We start from the raw sequence: 17,247 nt of genomic DNA, 5'->3' as shown, positions 1-17,247 counted from the left end.
GGGTTTAAAGACATTTTAAAGAGTGTGTGACCTGTCTTCCAAGAGTTCCGTCCGTCCCTCAGGAGAGGCAACGGGTGGACAGTTTTAATGGAATTAGCCGTATTGACAGTCTTCCCCACAACTTCTTCCGCCATGTTGATTCCCTCTGCGTCGACAGCTTATCTTGGGATGTCTGAGGCCTCTTATCCTCAGGTCCGTGCTGCTCCGAGGGGTTTTCCACTGTCAAGTTATTGGCCTCATTTCAACACTTGCCCAACTTGAAATGGCCTGGTTCCATAAACCCCAAAGGACGCTAGATCAACCCTTCAGTTTCACCTCAATCTTTATTTTATTTTCTTGATTGTTTGGTTTGCATTAGTGCATTAGGTTAAAAAACCTTTACAACACAAAAAGAAACAATTTAGCACACAAACAATTCTCCACCATCAAATCAAAGTTTCTTCCACCACTGACGTCTTTGGGAGGAACCCTGTGTTGGAAAGTGTCTTCTACTCTTGTCAGTGTTTCATTGTCCACCCCAGTGATTAGCAGCCTGCTCTGCTCAATAATGCATTCTGGGATTTGTAGTCGGGATGTGATTAACTCCAGGATCAATGATAAATGTCTCTGGGATTTTTCTTTGGCTTTGGGACCAACAGCAACACTGTGGGCAGTAAAAGCTCTGAAGCTTAAGGTGGTTGAGAAGATTAAAAATAACTTAGATTAAGGGCGACGGTCCAGGAGCGCCGGAACTCACAAGCAGCAATATCCTGGGTCATCTGAAGGCCTTGCTCGCGTTAACTATATCGGAATACTCCAGTCTGTTACAAGTTCGTCTCCTTTGATGACGCTGGCTCCGCTTTCATGTCACCGCAGCGCCCAATCAGGCTGAGAATGACCCCGCCGATGTTCCCCCGACCCAGCGAGGCAGTTTTCCCCTAACGAGGAAAAGAAACTGGCCTTTGTAAAAGTGGACCTGTCACGAGCCGTCAGCGCTGGAGCAGAATTAGCAGCCGCGGCCTCTAAGGGTGGTCTTCCTCAGCTGCACGGAGGCACATCTGGGCCGCGTCCGCCGTGCACGCTCCCTGCCCTCGCCCCCCCCCCCGGGGGAGGTGAGACAGACCACAGGACCCAGGTGTGCGTCAGCTCCCGCCGGCTAATGGCATTAATGGGGGCTGCGGCCAGATCAGCCAAACGCTGCGCGCGGCTTCGTGCCAGATGGCTCCGCATCAAATAACAAACGCTCAATCAGCCGATAACACGCTTGTCATCCCGTAGAGGAGACGCACACAACAAACAGGCCGCAGCCGCGCCCCCGCACGCCGCGGCGGGAAAAATCGACGGGAAACGCTTCCCCACTTGGCGATATCTGCTTCTCTGTTTGTCATTGGGTAAGATAACGGCGCTGCAGTGGTTTAGCCGGCGTTCTCATCTGAAACCGTTTCCAGTCGACGCACATTGACTATTTATGGCAGGATTCAGGCCCAGCGAGCCCCCCCCCCACACCAGCTATTACACCCACCAGCTCAACTCAGCCGCGCTGGCGCTGGTCCGTCCAACCACCTATTAGTTCAGCGCTTTGTTTTTCTGGGATGTTCTTCTGTTCCAGGCCTGGATCCTGAGGTCCGATCGATAGCCGCAGAGCTCATTCACGGTCACACGCGGTCACACACGCTAATCGGTCCGTAACAGGTGGCTGCTGGCATCCACTCACGTGCACCCGTGCCTCTGACGTGCACGGCGCAGCTCCCATCGATGCAGGCGCCCGCGCAGGACTTTGGAGTCGCATTTCTAGCTCGAGTCAGGCCGCGTTGACACGACTGTCATAGATGAAACGGTGCTCTCTTAATCTCTGGGAGGAATCCTTCCCCTCTGGATGAATGATATCAGGTGGTGGGGGTGGTGGTGGTGGTGGGGGGGGGGTTATTATTATTATTCATTCGCGTGGGCGCCGTCATGTGGAAATGGTGGCGGGGGAGGTGCCGCCGAGATAACCCCCAAATCATTTTGATAATAACTTGGATGAGGATGATGACGGGTTTTAAGCTTTTTTTCCCCCCTTACCCCCCAATGGTAGCTGAGAGGTTTAAAGGATAATCCTGGTTTCCAGCTTTATTACTGTACAACGAGGGGGTGTTTTGAATTTCGGACAGCGTTTCTCCTGCCTGCACTACAATCGACTGATGAAATCTGAGAACAGCGACTCGGATGTGGCCACAAACGTGGCGTGATATTAAATAAATGCGGATCGAATCTGCCGCTGGATGTAATAAAATGCTACAATTAGCGGCGTCCAACGCGGAAAGGAAAGTTCCCCCCGCTCTCCAACCCGCCCGCCCACCCCCACCCCCACCCCCACCTCCATCTTCCGGTGGGGCTTGAATCAAAGCGTCACATTGCAACTCTTTGAAATGCGGCTGCACAGCACTCGACGCACCCAGAGCTCCAGTAAGTACAGTAGGTGCTCTGCAGTGGGAGAAGTGGCACGATAAATAGATGATGGAGGACATGGTTTGACCGGAGAACAGGTCGGTGGTGTGCGTGCAGGGCTGGAGGGGCTAACCAATTTAAATCAAGCCAAACTGCTTCTGGGCCACGTCTCCATATAAGCTGAGCGAGGGCGCTTCAACCTATGCGCGAATATGTTTCATTCCGTCTATATTTAGTTAATTATTCATCCCCTTCCCGCTGGCATCAAAGCGTGTTTGCTTTAAGGAGCGGCCCGGGCCGCGGCGCTCTGTCACCGGCCTTTATTGGCGGCGTAAACGGCGAGCCCCAGGTACACGCCGGCGGAGCCGGTGCCCTGTGAAATGAAAGGCATTGTTCAATAAAGATCTCCCTCTCAGATTATGACACATTCTGCCTGAGAATTCTGCCCAGCATGTAACAGGATATTACAAGCACACACACGCACGCACACACGCACACACACACACACACATGCATTTGCACAGACGGTTGGAGAGGCAGAGTTGCCAGAGATCTGAATGATATTATCAGGTTTAGCTGGCATTTCTAGCACCTCTCTCGCTCTCTCGCTCTCCTCTCTCCTTCCCTGCCTCTCTCGCTCTCTCTCGCTCTCTCTCGCTCTCTCGCTCTCCTGCTATCTCTCTTTCTTCCATCTCTGTTTTTCATCTCTCACTACGCCCAGCATCTGTGTGCTTCTCTCTTCCGTTCTTCGCTCCGGCTTCCCCCTCCAGCTTATCAGATTACATCTGTCTGCTTCTTCTTCCATCCAATTCTTCTCTCTCTCTTCTCTTCACATCCTCTCTTCCCAACTCTCCTCCCTCCACGTGAGTCAGCGTTAAGGAATCCCCCCCCCCCTTCCCCAACAGCCGCGGCCCCTCCCTGGTAACGGGTGCAGTCAGTCCTGAACAATCAAACCACACATATTTCTGTCCCCCCCCCGCCCCCCCCCCCCCCATCACTTCTACTGTTTCTTCCAATCAATCTGGGGTCTCCAAACCCCACCATCAATTACACATCGATCCCTTATTCCCCATCATTAGAGAACAAAATGGGGATTCTTATTGATTATTGGCACCAAATGTGCCGGCCTCATTATAGTTTAAGGGTGGAAGAACAAAAACACTCGGCCCTGCCGGAGGGGGGCAAGAAGCGTGTGTGAATTTTGTGCGTTTTGAGCTGTGATGGGAGTCTTAACCTCTAAACACACGCGAGCAGACTTGAGAAGCTTGTTTACATGTATAAAACGCTGAGTTTTTATTGTGATTACTTCAATTTCACATTTTTTGGGGTGTTGGGAGAGGAGCGGTAGGGAGAGGTTAGCGTAGGGTTTTACCACCAGTGTGGGGACCGCAGGAGTCCAGCAGAAAATGCATCCTTCGCTTTGAGAAGACACCCTGGCAGCACCATCACATTTAACACTGTCTCGAAGCATTTAACAGCTATAAAACACTGCACTGTCATATTCTAATGTCTAAAATTGTAGTTAATTAATTGCGTCGCCCGACAGTGATGGATCCATTTGTAAAAGTGGCTCCAATTACAGCAGTAAATAAAAGTCTCCCCATGTCTCCACACTAGTTCAAGATCAACCTTCTTTAATCTTCAGGCCCCAGGCAGCAGAAATCAACCCTTTGTTGTTATTTTAAGGAAAGCCCGCTCTTGTTTGCCTTTGCGTTACTGTATAAATATTAAAGATATTAGTTTTGAGCCGCAGCAGCAGATTCTTCAACTGCGACTCATTAACTGGCCTCGAACAGGTAATTAAAGCTGACTCACTCTGCCCGCCGGCCTCTTTAATGGGAACCACGGTGGAGAAATATGAGACAAGTGAAACGTGTTTATCCATCATTTTCACCGCTCCTCTTTTCCACCGCGGCCTTCCATCAATCACGCCTGGAAGTTTTCGGCATCCAGAAGATACCCCCCTTGAACGTGTCATCTGCTCCTCTGGGAAAATAAACGCAGTTGAAAGGAGCTCGTTTAGCACTGCGTTTGTCTAAGTTTTACATCTATCAAACATTTCTGTTGGTAAAACCAGAGATGCGAGCAGAGGAGTCTGATTAAACGCGCCTCAAATGATGTGGGCGGGGCTACAGCCTCCCTTCTTATCAGCTCCTGGAAGTCTGGAAGAAAAAAGGTTCCAGAAACTTTCCGAGATAAATCCCAGCCTGTCCGCGTCAGCGCTCCAAATCTGACCTCTCTAGCCAGAAAACGCTGCGTTTGTCTAACTTTTACATCTATAAAACATTTCTGTTGGTTTCCTTGGAGATGGACATGCTGATGTCAGAAACTCTGTGGATCGCTTTCTCATATTCTCATATTCTGGTTCTTCTGGTGTGGGGGGGGGGGGGGGTTTCACCTGAGATATTTGGCTGTAGTTTACAGGCCAGCTGATGCATCTGCGTGTGATTCATTTAGGATTGTACCCACCGACGGAGTTTGGCCAGAGATTAAGGGGGAATATAGTGTAGAACAGCTGTCGTGTGAAGCATTTCCAGGGGGTAATCGTGATAAATGTAACGGTTCCGTACCTTTGATCATTTCCACGTAGCATCCAGCTGCAGGAACACGATGTCCGTATGCCTGGAGGTCGGGTCTGGGTCCGGATTCCACCCTTCTCTCCCCTCCCGTGCATAAACCCGCAGAAATCAGAACTCGAAAGACAAAACATGAATTGCTGAAATGAATCAAATAATCCCGAGAGCGAAAGTGTGAGAAGGAGACATTACTGCACTCCATTAGTGCACTCTGAGCGGGAGTGAACCGCGTTATTGGGTTGCTTTTGTGGAATTTTAAAAGCCGTTCATTGATCAAGGAGATGCTAGCTTGGCAGCCGCGGCCGCTCGCGGCCCGACAGATGGCGTTGGCAAAATAGAGTCCTCTAAACTGCGCCTGTCTGTGGCGCTGAAATGCTTGGACAGCGGCTCGGTGATGTCAGATTCTCGCATCATATGCACCTGTTTGGAATAACAATGGAAGCACACATGTCAAAGATGCCAGATGGCAGCAGCGTCTCGCTGGCCTCTGACCATTTTTAGCAACCGGGTTTTGATTTTTTTTCTTCTTTTTTTTTGGCATTTTGAATGAAGGAAATCCCTGGCCTCAAGACAACATCGGTGGAATCCTTTTTCTCCTCCCTCTCCAAGTTGCTGTTTTTAGACCTTCTAGTGGCAGACTAGGCAGTGCCGCGCACGCACACGCGCACGCACAGACGGCGAGGCTTCTCCTCCTCTCTCGCACTTCACAGTCCTTCCGTTTTCACTTCCACCGCGCCGTCGTTCCTTTTCCTCGACCACGTAGGAGCAGCCAGCGGGGTGTTCCCTCGCAGCAGTAATTATGAGGCGAGGCAAAGCAGAGCATCCTGCATATTCATGGGCCTCTGTGTGTGTGTGTGTGTGTGTGTGTGTGTTGCCCCAGTTTTCTGCCTGTTCCAGGGATTTCCATGCTGCAGGACCCAGACATTCCCCAGAGGTGCGACTGTGTGTGCGAGCATGCGCGCCTGCTCCTCGCTCTTCGCTCCGTCTCTGTCTCCTTCACTGATTAGGGCCGTCTCTGTCCCAGATTGAAGTTTAGTCTTTTCCCTCCTGTGGGAAATGTCGGCAGGAGGCTGATTTGACTTCACCCGGCACGTTTTTTCTCCCTGTAAGTGTGCGTCGGGGCGCGCGTGTGTCGAATCGGGCCTGGCGTGCTCGGCTCTGACCAGCGCTGCGTCTGGTTTCCTGATAAGTGACATCTGCAGTCGGGGACTTAACAGGATTACCGAGGTACAATGGCCGCAGGGCCTGGCCCGGTTAGAGGCGGGCCTGGTTGGAGGTGGGGGAAAGATGGAGGGGCGACGAACCCTCGCAGCTGGTCAGGGCTGCTGGAGGTGGAAGGTGTCGTCTGAGACCTCACACCTCCACCTGTGAAGAGCTCTCAGATTTTCCCCGTCCTGTGGTTTTCACACATTTCTGTGGTGTTTTTCCTCCTTTTTTTTGTTGGAGTCTGTCAGACCGCTCCGCGTCTCTGCCCTCCTTCTGTCCTGTCTGTTTTACATTCTTTTTTGGCCAAATGCCCTCTGCCCCCTGATGCCACGTTGCATTAAAATAGAGCTGGGAACCCTTTTTTTTTTTTTTTTGCCCGAATCGCGTCCATTTTTCCCGACGGGCTTGTTCTTGATGTCTCGTTTGTTTAGCTTTTCTGTCCCCCGACCTTTCACCCCAGCCCTTCTCAAGCTGGCGGCACAAATTCCTTCATGCAGATGCACGCACCATCCCCTTCGCCCTCACCTCATTCCCTCCCCTTAGCGGTCGCGTAGGGGCAGTGGCACTCACTCAGTCCCATTGACAGATTACTTTCCTAATGGAATTTAATTATTTATTGCTTCCTTGTGGCGATTTAGCCTGGAAAAGACCGACAGCAGGACTGTGAGGGAGGACAGGAAGGAAGGAAGGGTGAGGCGCTCATTTCCTCCAGTGGCAAAAAAAAATGCCCAAACTGGATCACCTCTATTTTGATTTGGGATGTTGTCATTCAGAGAGTGAATGTTGGGCAAAAATGTCAACACGGAAAGAGACAAAAGACAGCTGATCTCTGACTGCGAGACAGATAAATGGAACCAGCGAGTTGAGGCTCAGAAGAGAGAGACGGGTCTTTTTGTTCTCACAAAAGCCGCAGCGACCGTCTCATCCCGGAGCCCCGCTCTTATCTGAAACATCTTTTCAATTCTCAGTCACATTTGGGCTGCACAAGCGCACGCTCACACTCCCGTCTCAGAAGATGATGTTAGATGTGATAGTCAGGCAACCTGTGTGCTCCCTGTACTTCATCAGTGCCTCTCTCCCTCCCCCTCTCTCACCTTTTCCTGTATTCTCTCCTCTAATCTCAGCTCTCACTCCCTTCCTCTTGTTTTTGGTGCCGTTCCTTCATTTCTCCCTCTCTCACTCGCCACTCGCTCGCTGGGGATCCTCATTAAGCTTGGCTGTTCTTTGATGTTGTCGCCTTAGCAACGGTCGCCATGACGAGGCCGGGTTTGCACACTCCTCCGAACTCATTCAGGCTTACACAAACACACAGACGCACACGGACTTATTGAAATCGTTAGAGAGCCGGCGTTTGACCCTCGATTCAGACGATAACGGGCACGCGTGTGCACGTGTGGGCATACATGTCGACCCAACAGCAGACACGGAGACACGCGCTTCCCGCATTGTTGTGTGTGCGCCCTGGAGGTGGCTGCAGAAGAGCCAGCGGCTCCAGCTCACCTCCATCAGTGGGTCGGAGATGACACCGAGCAGCTGGCTGTCACGGCCACTTGTTCTGACGTTTGACCTGTTGTATTTGTTCTCTTAAATAAATGTTTGCGTGGGCTGAAAGCCCTCCAGATGAATCATATGGTAAAGAGGGATCGCTGGTGCTTCTCATCGCAGCAGCAGATTAGCTAAACTGTGTTCATACCACTTCCATCGCTCTCTCTCAAAAGATTGTATAAGATGCTTGATAACCTGCCTCCTTTTTATTGCACTATTAATATTATTCGAGGTTTAAATGTCCCTGATAGAATATTCTTTATTTGAGCATTTTTATCTTGTTTACACTCAATTTAGGGTCACGACGGTGATTTTGTGCCTTCTTCTGTTTCGTCAAGTCCTTCTCAAAGGGGATGTTCCGTCTGAGGAGGCCGGTTTTCACCAATTTCTGATAAAGAGGGCGACAACAAGGAGAGTTGCCACAGCAATTAGGGGCAGAGGGCGACAACAAACAGGGACGCAAAGCTGCAATTAAAGTGGAGCTGCTAAAGCGGCTCATTAGCCTGCAGAAATGCTGACATGGCAGCCTGTGCTTAAATGACAAAGCTTATTTGATGATTAGGGACATTGTTTTTGCCACTTTAGATGACTCAGCAAGTGCTGGAGGTGGTATTAAAATTAGCCAGAGTGAAGAGATGACTGATTAGATGAACAGTGAGACGTTTGTTTGAAATTTCTGCTGCTTCATTTTAATCTCACTCAGCGGCCGAGGATGACGAGCAACAGTTTGGAGCGGCGCTCTAAAGAAAATAAAGCCAGCATCACTCCAGTTTTTTTTCCCCTCTCCCCGCAGCTGTTTGTCATCGACAACGGGGCGGACGACTGGCGCATCGCCATGACCATGGAGAGGGTCCTGCTGATCGCGCTGGAGCTGCTGGTGTCCGCCGTGCACCCGGTTCCCGGGGACTTCAAGTTCCAGTGGCGGGCGCGGCTGGCCTTCTCCTACGTGCCGTCACAGGCCGAGGCCGACCTGGACATGGTGCTGAGCGTTCCCATGTTCCTGCGCCTCTACCTCATTGCCAGGGTCATGCTGCTGCACAGCAAACTCTTCACCGACGCCTCCTCCAGGAGTATAGGTGCCCTAAATAAGGTCAGTGCCCCCCCCCCGCCACCCCTTATTTTTGATTGTGCACATATGGATTTGAGAGTGCGGCGCTCAGGTCAAGAGCAGTATTCCGTGAATCAAATCAGCTCCTTTCAATTCACGCCTCTATCTTTGTTAAAATCTCAAGTCAGCGCCGCGTCCTTCGATTCAGCCGGTCTCATCTCACCTTCCCGCTCAACGCCGCCCCCTCCTTTTGTCACGGGCTTGCACCGGGAATTAGATGAAAGCAGCGGAGGATTCGCTCCTGATATCCAACGAGATGGAGGTGCGAAATGGCACGCCGCTATTGCATGTGGCAGAAATGGGGCATGAAAGCGAAACAACCGAAATGGGCCGGCGACCACGAGCGCGCGGATGATGCACGCCAGCCAGCCAATGAACCATTTGCGCCTCATTTTAAACAACTATAAAGCATAATCGTTAGTGTGAAAACAGGAGGCGCGGGACTGCAGGGAGGAGAGGTGGGGGGGCTTTTATTTCAAGATCAGTTCAGCAGGTTGTGAGGGTGGGTGCAATGATGCTTTTGTGACCCTCAGGCTAGACTGAGGTTAGCAAAGGGTAGTAAAGCTGCTATCGAAGTGCTGCACATCCATCAGCTGCTTAACCCGTCCAGAGTTGGGCCCAGGCTGGTTACTGGGCCCGGAACTGATGACAGATGGATCCAAGCTTCACCACAGGGGGTCATTTACTCAATCGCGCCGCGCAGCCTGACCCCAGTCCCAGGGCGAGCCCTCCATCTCGCCTCCAATTACGGCCGAGATTCTTAGAGCGCATCTATCAAACGCCGGGCTGAAGATTAATTAGCCTGCGAGGGGCCGAGTGATGGATCAGAGCGCCTGAGTGTGTGTCCGTGTTCCCTGTGTTGGCAGGTGCATTTCAACACGCGCTTCGTCATGAAAACCCTCATGACCATCTGCCCCGGGACGGTGCTGCTGGTCTTCAGCATCTCCCTGTGGATCATCGCCGCCTGGACTGTACGAGTGTGCGAGAGGTCAGTCACGATGGCGCGTGTGTGGTTTTTTAATTGTCCAGGATGAGGAATTCCACGCAGTAGATGAATTCGATTAGCAGGACAGCTCATCCGAGACGCGTGCGCAACAGTATCCACCTGCACGCTCCACTTTATCAGCCTTTTACGCCGCTCGGACAGATAATTTGACCTCACTTTGGTTCAATTAGCAACTTGACACTGGGCCCAGTTGCAGTTTCACCAGCAGAAACGTGCAAGCTTGCAAAAGCTGCCGCCGCGTGTCAACTCAGAGCAAAGAAAGATCCTTAAAGAGCGACTTCAGACCCTTTCACAAACACCACATTTGCTTCTTCTGGAGCAACAAAGCTTTTAAAACAAATTATCTTCAATTCAGCACCCTGTTTGGTTACCATGGTGACAGTGGTCCATAGCTAGAATGTTGAGCAATCACCACTATCTATCTATCTATCTATCTATCTATCTATCTATCTATCTATCTATCTATCTATCTATCTATCTATCTATCTATCTATCTATCTATCTATCTATCTATCTATCTATCTATCTATCTATCTATCTATCTATCTATCTATCTATCTATCTATCTATCCATCCTTCCAGGTACCACGATGCTCAGGATGTGACCAGTAACTTCCTGGGAGCCATGTGGCTTATCTCCATCACCTTCTTGTCCATCGGCTATGGAGATATGGTCCCTCACACCTACTGTGGTAAAGGAGTGTGTCTGCTGACGGGAATCATGGTCAGTTATCTCTCCTCTCTCCCTCCCTCCTTCTGTCCTCCTCCCTCCCTCCCTCCCTCCCTCCCTCCTTCTGCCCTCTGTCTGTCACATCAGCGTGCACGCTGTCCTCCGCTTGAGAAAATCTGTCACTTGTGTGATTTCAGCAAAGCTCCCTGAATTAGCCTGCATCTGTACCTCTGTTTGTTTTGAGTGTGTAGGCGGGCAAACACGGTGTGTGTGTGTGTGTGTGTGTGTGTGTGTGTGTGGTGTGTGTGTGTGTGTGTGTGTGTGTGTGTGTGTGTGTGTGTGTGTGTGTTTCCCATTCCCATGTCTGTCCTCGTTGCGTAATGGAGGTGGTCCTACCTTTCCAAAGCGCCACAGCCTCCCACTCTTCTTTTTATTTCCCTTCTGCACTACTATCTCTCTCTCTCTCCTCTCTCTCTCTCTCTCTCTCTCTCTCTCTCTCTCTCTCTCGCTCTCTTCTTCCCCTCCGTCTCTCCTTCCCCGAGGCCATGTGTTTATTTCTATCTGTCCATCTGTCAGCACGAGCGTTTAAGCTCCTGTTTGCTGCACTTCACAGGTGTTCTCCTCGTTCTGTTCCGTTGTGTTCCCGCCATTCTTCTCCTCCGCTCGCAGCCTCTCCTCCCCTCCCTTACCGGAGAATATTCCCCCCCTAACAATGGCAAGAAATTTCTTAATCGCTCCACATTGAAATGTCAAGTAATCTCAAATTCATCCGGTTAACCAGAACATTGGCTTTGCTGCCTTTTTAGAAGGTCAGCAAAGGAACCTTTGACTCACTGTATGATGGGATATGTTTCCCTTGGATACCTTAATCACAGTGTTCCATGTAGCAGAATGATGTGTAAAACAACAGTAAAGTGGGGGTATTTCCCTGTATGGGGGGGGGGGGCTGCCATTAAATGACACATGTTTTAGTGGTTTGCTTCTAAAACCAACTTTCCTTCCGAGTCACTACGAGCGCCGAGGATTTTACACCCGTAAAACAATTGCCCGTCATCTGCTTCTCAGAAATAACGCCAATAGCCCCACGTGCACGGAATCGCGAGACGTTCACGTTCGATCCTGTCAGAGCTCAGAAGGCGTCTTCGGCGGTTCGCCGCGGTCAGTATTTAACATGCAGCTGACGCAACCTGACGGGCTGAAGTTTCAAAAGAAAAAGGGTCTTTTTGAGTCCTCTGCTCTGACAAGATGAAACCTGGTTGAATCCCAGGGTTCTGATCTACCCACGTAGCCTTGGATCCTGTCTCCCCAACACACACACACACACACATGTCACGTCTTCACACACTCTCATCCATTTATATTTAAATTCACACGTTTATAGAGGATGCACACATCAATGATTCAATTCATAATAAAATACAAATATGAAGGAGACCCGATCCCTTTTCCCTGCGCGTCTCCTGTCAGGCTTCATCCCTGGAACGCCGCGTCGCGCCTCTAACTTACTGATTCAACATTTCCCCGTGTCAACGCGCTCTCCCATCCCAGTAACCTGCATGTGTAGACTTTCATCTGTATCGCGTCTGTCCGAATGTTTGCCAGCTCACCTACTCTTCCTACTGCACACTACATTAAAGGTGTGAACACACACACACACACACGTGTGCGGACCCCCGTGATGAGTCACTGTGCTGCCTGTTTGAAAGAACTCTTACTACGTTAACAGAAAAGGCAGATAGAGAACATCCCGAACTGGCTGTTACTGGCTGCATCCTCCACAAGTGCGCTGACACACAGGTTGGACAAAGGCTCTCAGTGGAACTCCCACACACACACACACACACATGCGTGCGCGGCCTTTTCTCCTGTCGCCAAACACGGCTTTTGGATGTGGGCGGTCGCCGCAGAGGGAGGGAGGATTCAGGTGAAGTCCAGGATGGGGAGCGGGAGAATTACTGTAATGAGTCTCTGTAGGAGAAATCCTCCCCTTTGTTACTATGACAACAGATCCGGGATAAACATGCCGGAACACACCGCTGCCCTAAATCCAACTGTACCCAACTGTCAATTAAAAAGACTTGAGGATGAAGTCCAGGGTGGGTCTGTGGAGGATAAATAAAGACGCAGCGAGACTCCAGCTGAGCAGATATCTCAGGTAATGAAGCGTCACACGTGCGCGGGCGTGTCCACGGCGACGCTGCGACCACGAGTTCCAGCTTTCGGTGCAAATCCAGTTCAAAAACGTGTCTCCCGAGGGCGTCTGTTCGTACTTTTTGGTTGCCATACGAGTGCAGAGCTCTTACGTACACGTTTTATCAACCTTCACAAACACAACATTCCGTCATTCTGTGTGTGTGCGTGTGCGTGTGTGTGTGCGGGGGGCTGAATTTCCAGACTGCATAATACCTTTTGCAGAGATAAACAGCCTCGCAGGCAAATCCATACAGATGAGAAAGCTTTCCCTCTCATTTCTGCTGTGACCCAGCGAACACGCGCAGCAGCTCTGTTGTCAGGCAGAGCCCGTGACACCCGAACGCAACCTCAGGGTAACAGTGGACGACTGGGACCGAACCGTGCCATTAAAGCTGGAGATTTGGGCGCCGAGGCGCTGAGACGGAGCTTAGCGGGTTGTTTATTCGCCTCCCTCCTTTTAGATTCTTTGAAATTTTAATGCTCTTTGTTGTGATTAAGGACTCATTTACTTCTCCAGCAAAGCCAACGAAGCCTTCGTTCCTCGAAGCTCAATTCAATTCAGTCCAACTTTATTTATCCAGCCTCCGCTACACTCACAATTGCATTTAGGAGCTTTACAAACCCACGGCCTGACCCTCTGACCGAGCCACAGTGGCAGGAAAAACTCCCTTTAACAGGAGGAAACCTTGAGAAGGACCAGCGGAGAACCCTCCTGCTGATGGAGGAGGAGAAGAAGAGCGGACTCAGACATCCCAGAGGCAAACCTGCGCCACCCCAGTCCTGATCTGCGTTGTCTAGTCTGCAGACGGGTAATTCCCCCGCTATCCTCTGACAGCTCCGGCGGCGGCGGCGGCGGGAAACACCCGGGCGCGTGAGACGAATCGCAGCATCGCCGCCATCATCAGCTGTGTCAGTCTGCAGCGATTGCGCGGGGAACCCCCGCCGAAAGGAAAATGGATGCAGGCGTACACACAAACAAACCCCTCGGTGGAGAGCACGTGTGCGCACATACACACGTAGGCTCTGCCTGGCAAACCAATCAGCACCCCACCGTTTCTGGCCACTGAGGACAATTTTCTGAAACCACACACACGCACACACACACACACACTCTTGCTGTGTTCCACTTTTACATACATTCATCAAAGGGCCTTTTTACCTAAAGTACAAACATGTATGGAAGCACTGGCGGGGGAGGTGTCCCCTACAGCTTTCAACATGTTTTATTTAGAGACTTTGAAGGCATCACAAATAGACTCGGGTGTATAGATGTGGGCGGAGATATTTTTGGCAGGCCCGACCAGTTGTTCCAGACCGTGCACGACTCCTCAACACCAGCATCCTTCATTTTCTGACTTGCCCCCCCCCCCCATCATTTCTCACGCTCACGAACAGGCAGGAAGCAGTCGCACGTTTCCCTTCCAAGACTCTTGATCTTAATTCGTTACTTATCAAGAGATGCGTGACCTCATTAACACCCCCCCCCCCCTCGTCTTGGCCCCTCCCTCGCTGCTCTCCTTCCTCCCGTCTCAGTTTGTGTTTCCTCGGAGCACTTAGCTGTCTTTATCTCCTCCTCCTTCTCGGCCCTGGCGAGGAACCCGCGAGCACGCCGCCGTCCCGCTGCAAACGTGTCTAATCTGAAAGTTAATTAACTCCGTCTTCGTCCGCCGCTCCTGCGCTCCTCTCAAGCATGTCTCCCTGCTTGAGAGGCTGCTGTCACTCTCCCCAAAGAATTGGCGGCGGGTCCCGGGCGGCGGCGTGCCGAAATCCAGGGAAAGGAGCCCTTCGCGTTTAACACCTTCGTGCCTCCTACGACAGAAGACCGAGTCCGTGTATCTAATTAAATGGAATTAGGTGCTGCCAATCTCCCGCTCCCGCCTTGCTACCTTGGATCGTCGGGGCTGCTTTCCTCGTCTTTAGCGGTTGACTCAGTGCTCTGTTTTCTCCCTCCCTCCCTCCCTCCCTCTCACACAGGGCGCAGGCTGCACGGCTCTGGTGGTTGCCGTGGTAGCCAGGAAGCTGGAGCTGACCAAGGCCGAGAAGCACGTACACAACTTCATGATGGACACGCAGCTCACCAAGAGGGTGTGTAGGCCGGCTGGGCTCCGTCCAGCATGTCTGTGTCTCTATTTTTTTATTCTGTTTAGTGTTGTTGTGTGGTGTTGCTCCGTCCTGCTCCGTCCTGCTCCGTCCTTTCACCGCTGCCTTTCCCTGGTGTCTCCTGACACATCAGCCTGTTTGGTTGTCGGAGAGTTGGTGTTATTTCCGAGACCGAAGGCAGTGAAAGGTCATCGCTCTCCCCCTCTCCGCTCTACTCCCCCTCTCTCTCGTCCTTTCTCTCCCACATGACCTCCCTTCTTCTCTCTGACATTTGTCTCTTTAATCCCCTCTTTCTCTCTCCTTTCTATCCTCTGCACCTCCTCTCCTGACTCCTTGGCACCCTCCTTCCTGCCCCCCCCACCGTGCATCCTTCCCTCCATCTCTCCCTCTCTCTGCTCCCTCCCTTCACTGGTCCTTTTCAATTTTTCATACAGTTGAAAGACCCAAGTTTTAAAATAGCTCCCGTATCAAATATGTAAGCTACGTTAAGCAGCGGAGCATCTGGACATCTGAACTGGATGGAGGGTCCGGAATTCTAGGGATGTTCAATAGAATCTTCCCTGATATTAGATTTAGAAGATATTCACCTTGTTGATGAAAGCGTGGGTGTGTGTTTGCTGCATATAAAGTACCAAATTATGCATTCTACTAGCAAAGTGAGGACATTCTGGGCCATCCTCCCACCTTTAAAGGACTGTTTGAGGGTTAAGGTCAGAAGGGTTTAGGTCAAGGTCAGGGCGATTGGGATGGTTCAGGTTAGGCCATGGAGGCGTGTGCGTGTGTGTGTGTGTGCGTTTGTGTGTGTGTGGTGTGTGTGTGGGGCTGGTTAACAGTAGTAATCCAGATCAAACACTCCTGCCAAATTAGCCAAATTTCCCATCTGTGGTCTCAGAGCAAATGTTGAAAAGTCAACTCAGGCAACGTTTTATATTAATATTAATCTTAAAGACTGTAATCCTCACATTGAACACCCCCACACACCCCTCACACACACACTTAATCCTTTTATTTTTTGGACAAAGCAGTAAACATGTTAAAACCAGAACTAATAAGTCACAACCCACCAATCAAGAAGCACAAAAAAAATACAAATAAATCCGCGCGTCACTGCAGGTCACAGATCGAGTCCCAACAACCGTCAATCTTATTAAAACCAAATGTCACGTTGTTGAGCGCCTTAATAGGTCGTTAATGAGGGAAACATTAATGAAATTACCTGCAACCGTCCCACAGAAAGGCGACACGTGTTCCCTCATTAGGACATTTTCCAGGACTTGATTATTTTGACGTACGACCGTCTGGGATGTGACGCCAAGAGCTGCTTTTCACTCATAAAATCGCACACAGACGTAAAATCATCAAAGCAAATGAGTTAATAAGTCCTTTTCTTCTGCCAAGTCCGGAACCTTTGTTCAGCTCTGATATGAGAACCATCGGGAAATTCCATTATCGGCGCGGTTGAGGGACGTAAATCACATTTTTCCCCCCTCTACTCAGCCCCACGGATCGACGCTGTATGTTTTCACCGCACAATTAAATCTGGACCCTAATAAATCCACTCGTGCAGCAAAGGAACAGCTCGACTCAATACCTCACGCTACTTTTGTGACATTTCCTTCAAAGGGTCTCCGGTCGGTGCCGTGGTAATTGTCTCCTGCCCTCTATTACTGAGGGGCCAATGATTGAATCTGTTGTATGCATATTGATTTACATGGCTGCCGTACCGTCCTGACAAGAGACTGTAATCACTTGAGGCTTTATGATGAATAATGCAGGGACACACGACATCGTGCGCGCATGCGTGCGCGGAAGCTACATCGGCGCCGCGGCGTTTCCGTCCAGTTTGACTGATTAACGAGAGTGACGATGAAACGGTCGCCAATGACGCCCTGAAGGCACCACGCTAGCTAACATGACACTCGTCACTATTTAGTGCTACCTCATAGCACAGCAAGAATTCTGACTTCAGGATTCTGCCTTTTTTTTATGTTTTATTTTTTTCTGCACTAGGGCAATTGTGACGCTGGCAAGACTGCGTTCCTCCTTTTATTGCTTTTATTGTAATGATATTATCAGACTGGGCTCTCCAACCACCCAATAGCAGAAAAGCACATTAGCATCTCCGTCCCAGCCCCAATAATCGAATATCAGCATAAAACAAGGAGCAAGAAAAGTGAAAACATCATTTTGCCTGAAGGTAATAAAGACGGCACAAATATAAAGAATTGCAATAAATTGGATGCACAGTAGAATATTGCTTGAACAGGTTCTGCTTGTGCTGATTCTAAACGCTCCGGTGCTGAGCTGGACTGACCTGAGAGCGGCCTTGGTGGAGCGTCTGTATCTGATGCTGTTGACTCGGTGCTCGACTGCCTGCTGAACTAATAACCTTATCAGAGCGGATTGTGCGCAGCGCTCTGCATGCTGATGCACA

At 50.6% G+C, this 17,247-nt stretch overlaps 1 protein-coding gene and 1 long non-coding RNA gene across 2 annotated transcripts in view; one reads left to right on the top strand and one right to left on the bottom strand.

Moving 5' to 3' along the window:
- Positions 1–17,247, top strand: part of kcnn3 (potassium intermediate/small conductance calcium-activated channel, subfamily N, member 3) — a 36,936-nt gene that overhangs the window by 12,754 nt on the left and 6,935 nt on the right. Inside the window, 4 exon segments of the mRNA XM_057045134.1 lie at positions 8,530–8,826; positions 9,711–9,832; positions 10,433–10,574; positions 14,688–14,798. Of these exon segments, the coding sequence (XP_056901114.1) occupies positions 8,530–8,826; positions 9,711–9,832; positions 10,433–10,574; positions 14,688–14,798 (672 nt within the window).
- On the bottom strand, positions 305–8,625 carry LOC130532467 (uncharacterized). The gene is made up of 2 exons (XR_008952340.1): positions 4,980–8,625; positions 305–2,782 (listed from the first exon to the last, which is right to left on the bottom strand). It is a non-coding gene; the product is annotated as an uncharacterized LOC130532467 (long non-coding RNA).

The sequence above is a fragment of the Takifugu flavidus genome, chromosome 10 (assembly GCF_003711565.1).
Source record: "Takifugu flavidus isolate HTHZ2018 chromosome 10, ASM371156v2, whole genome shotgun sequence".
Lineage (NCBI taxonomy): Eukaryota > Metazoa > Chordata > Actinopteri > Tetraodontiformes > Tetraodontidae > Takifugu > Takifugu flavidus.
The sequence above is the reverse complement of the archived record's forward strand: the minus strand, read 5'-3'. Positions and strand labels throughout refer to the sequence as shown.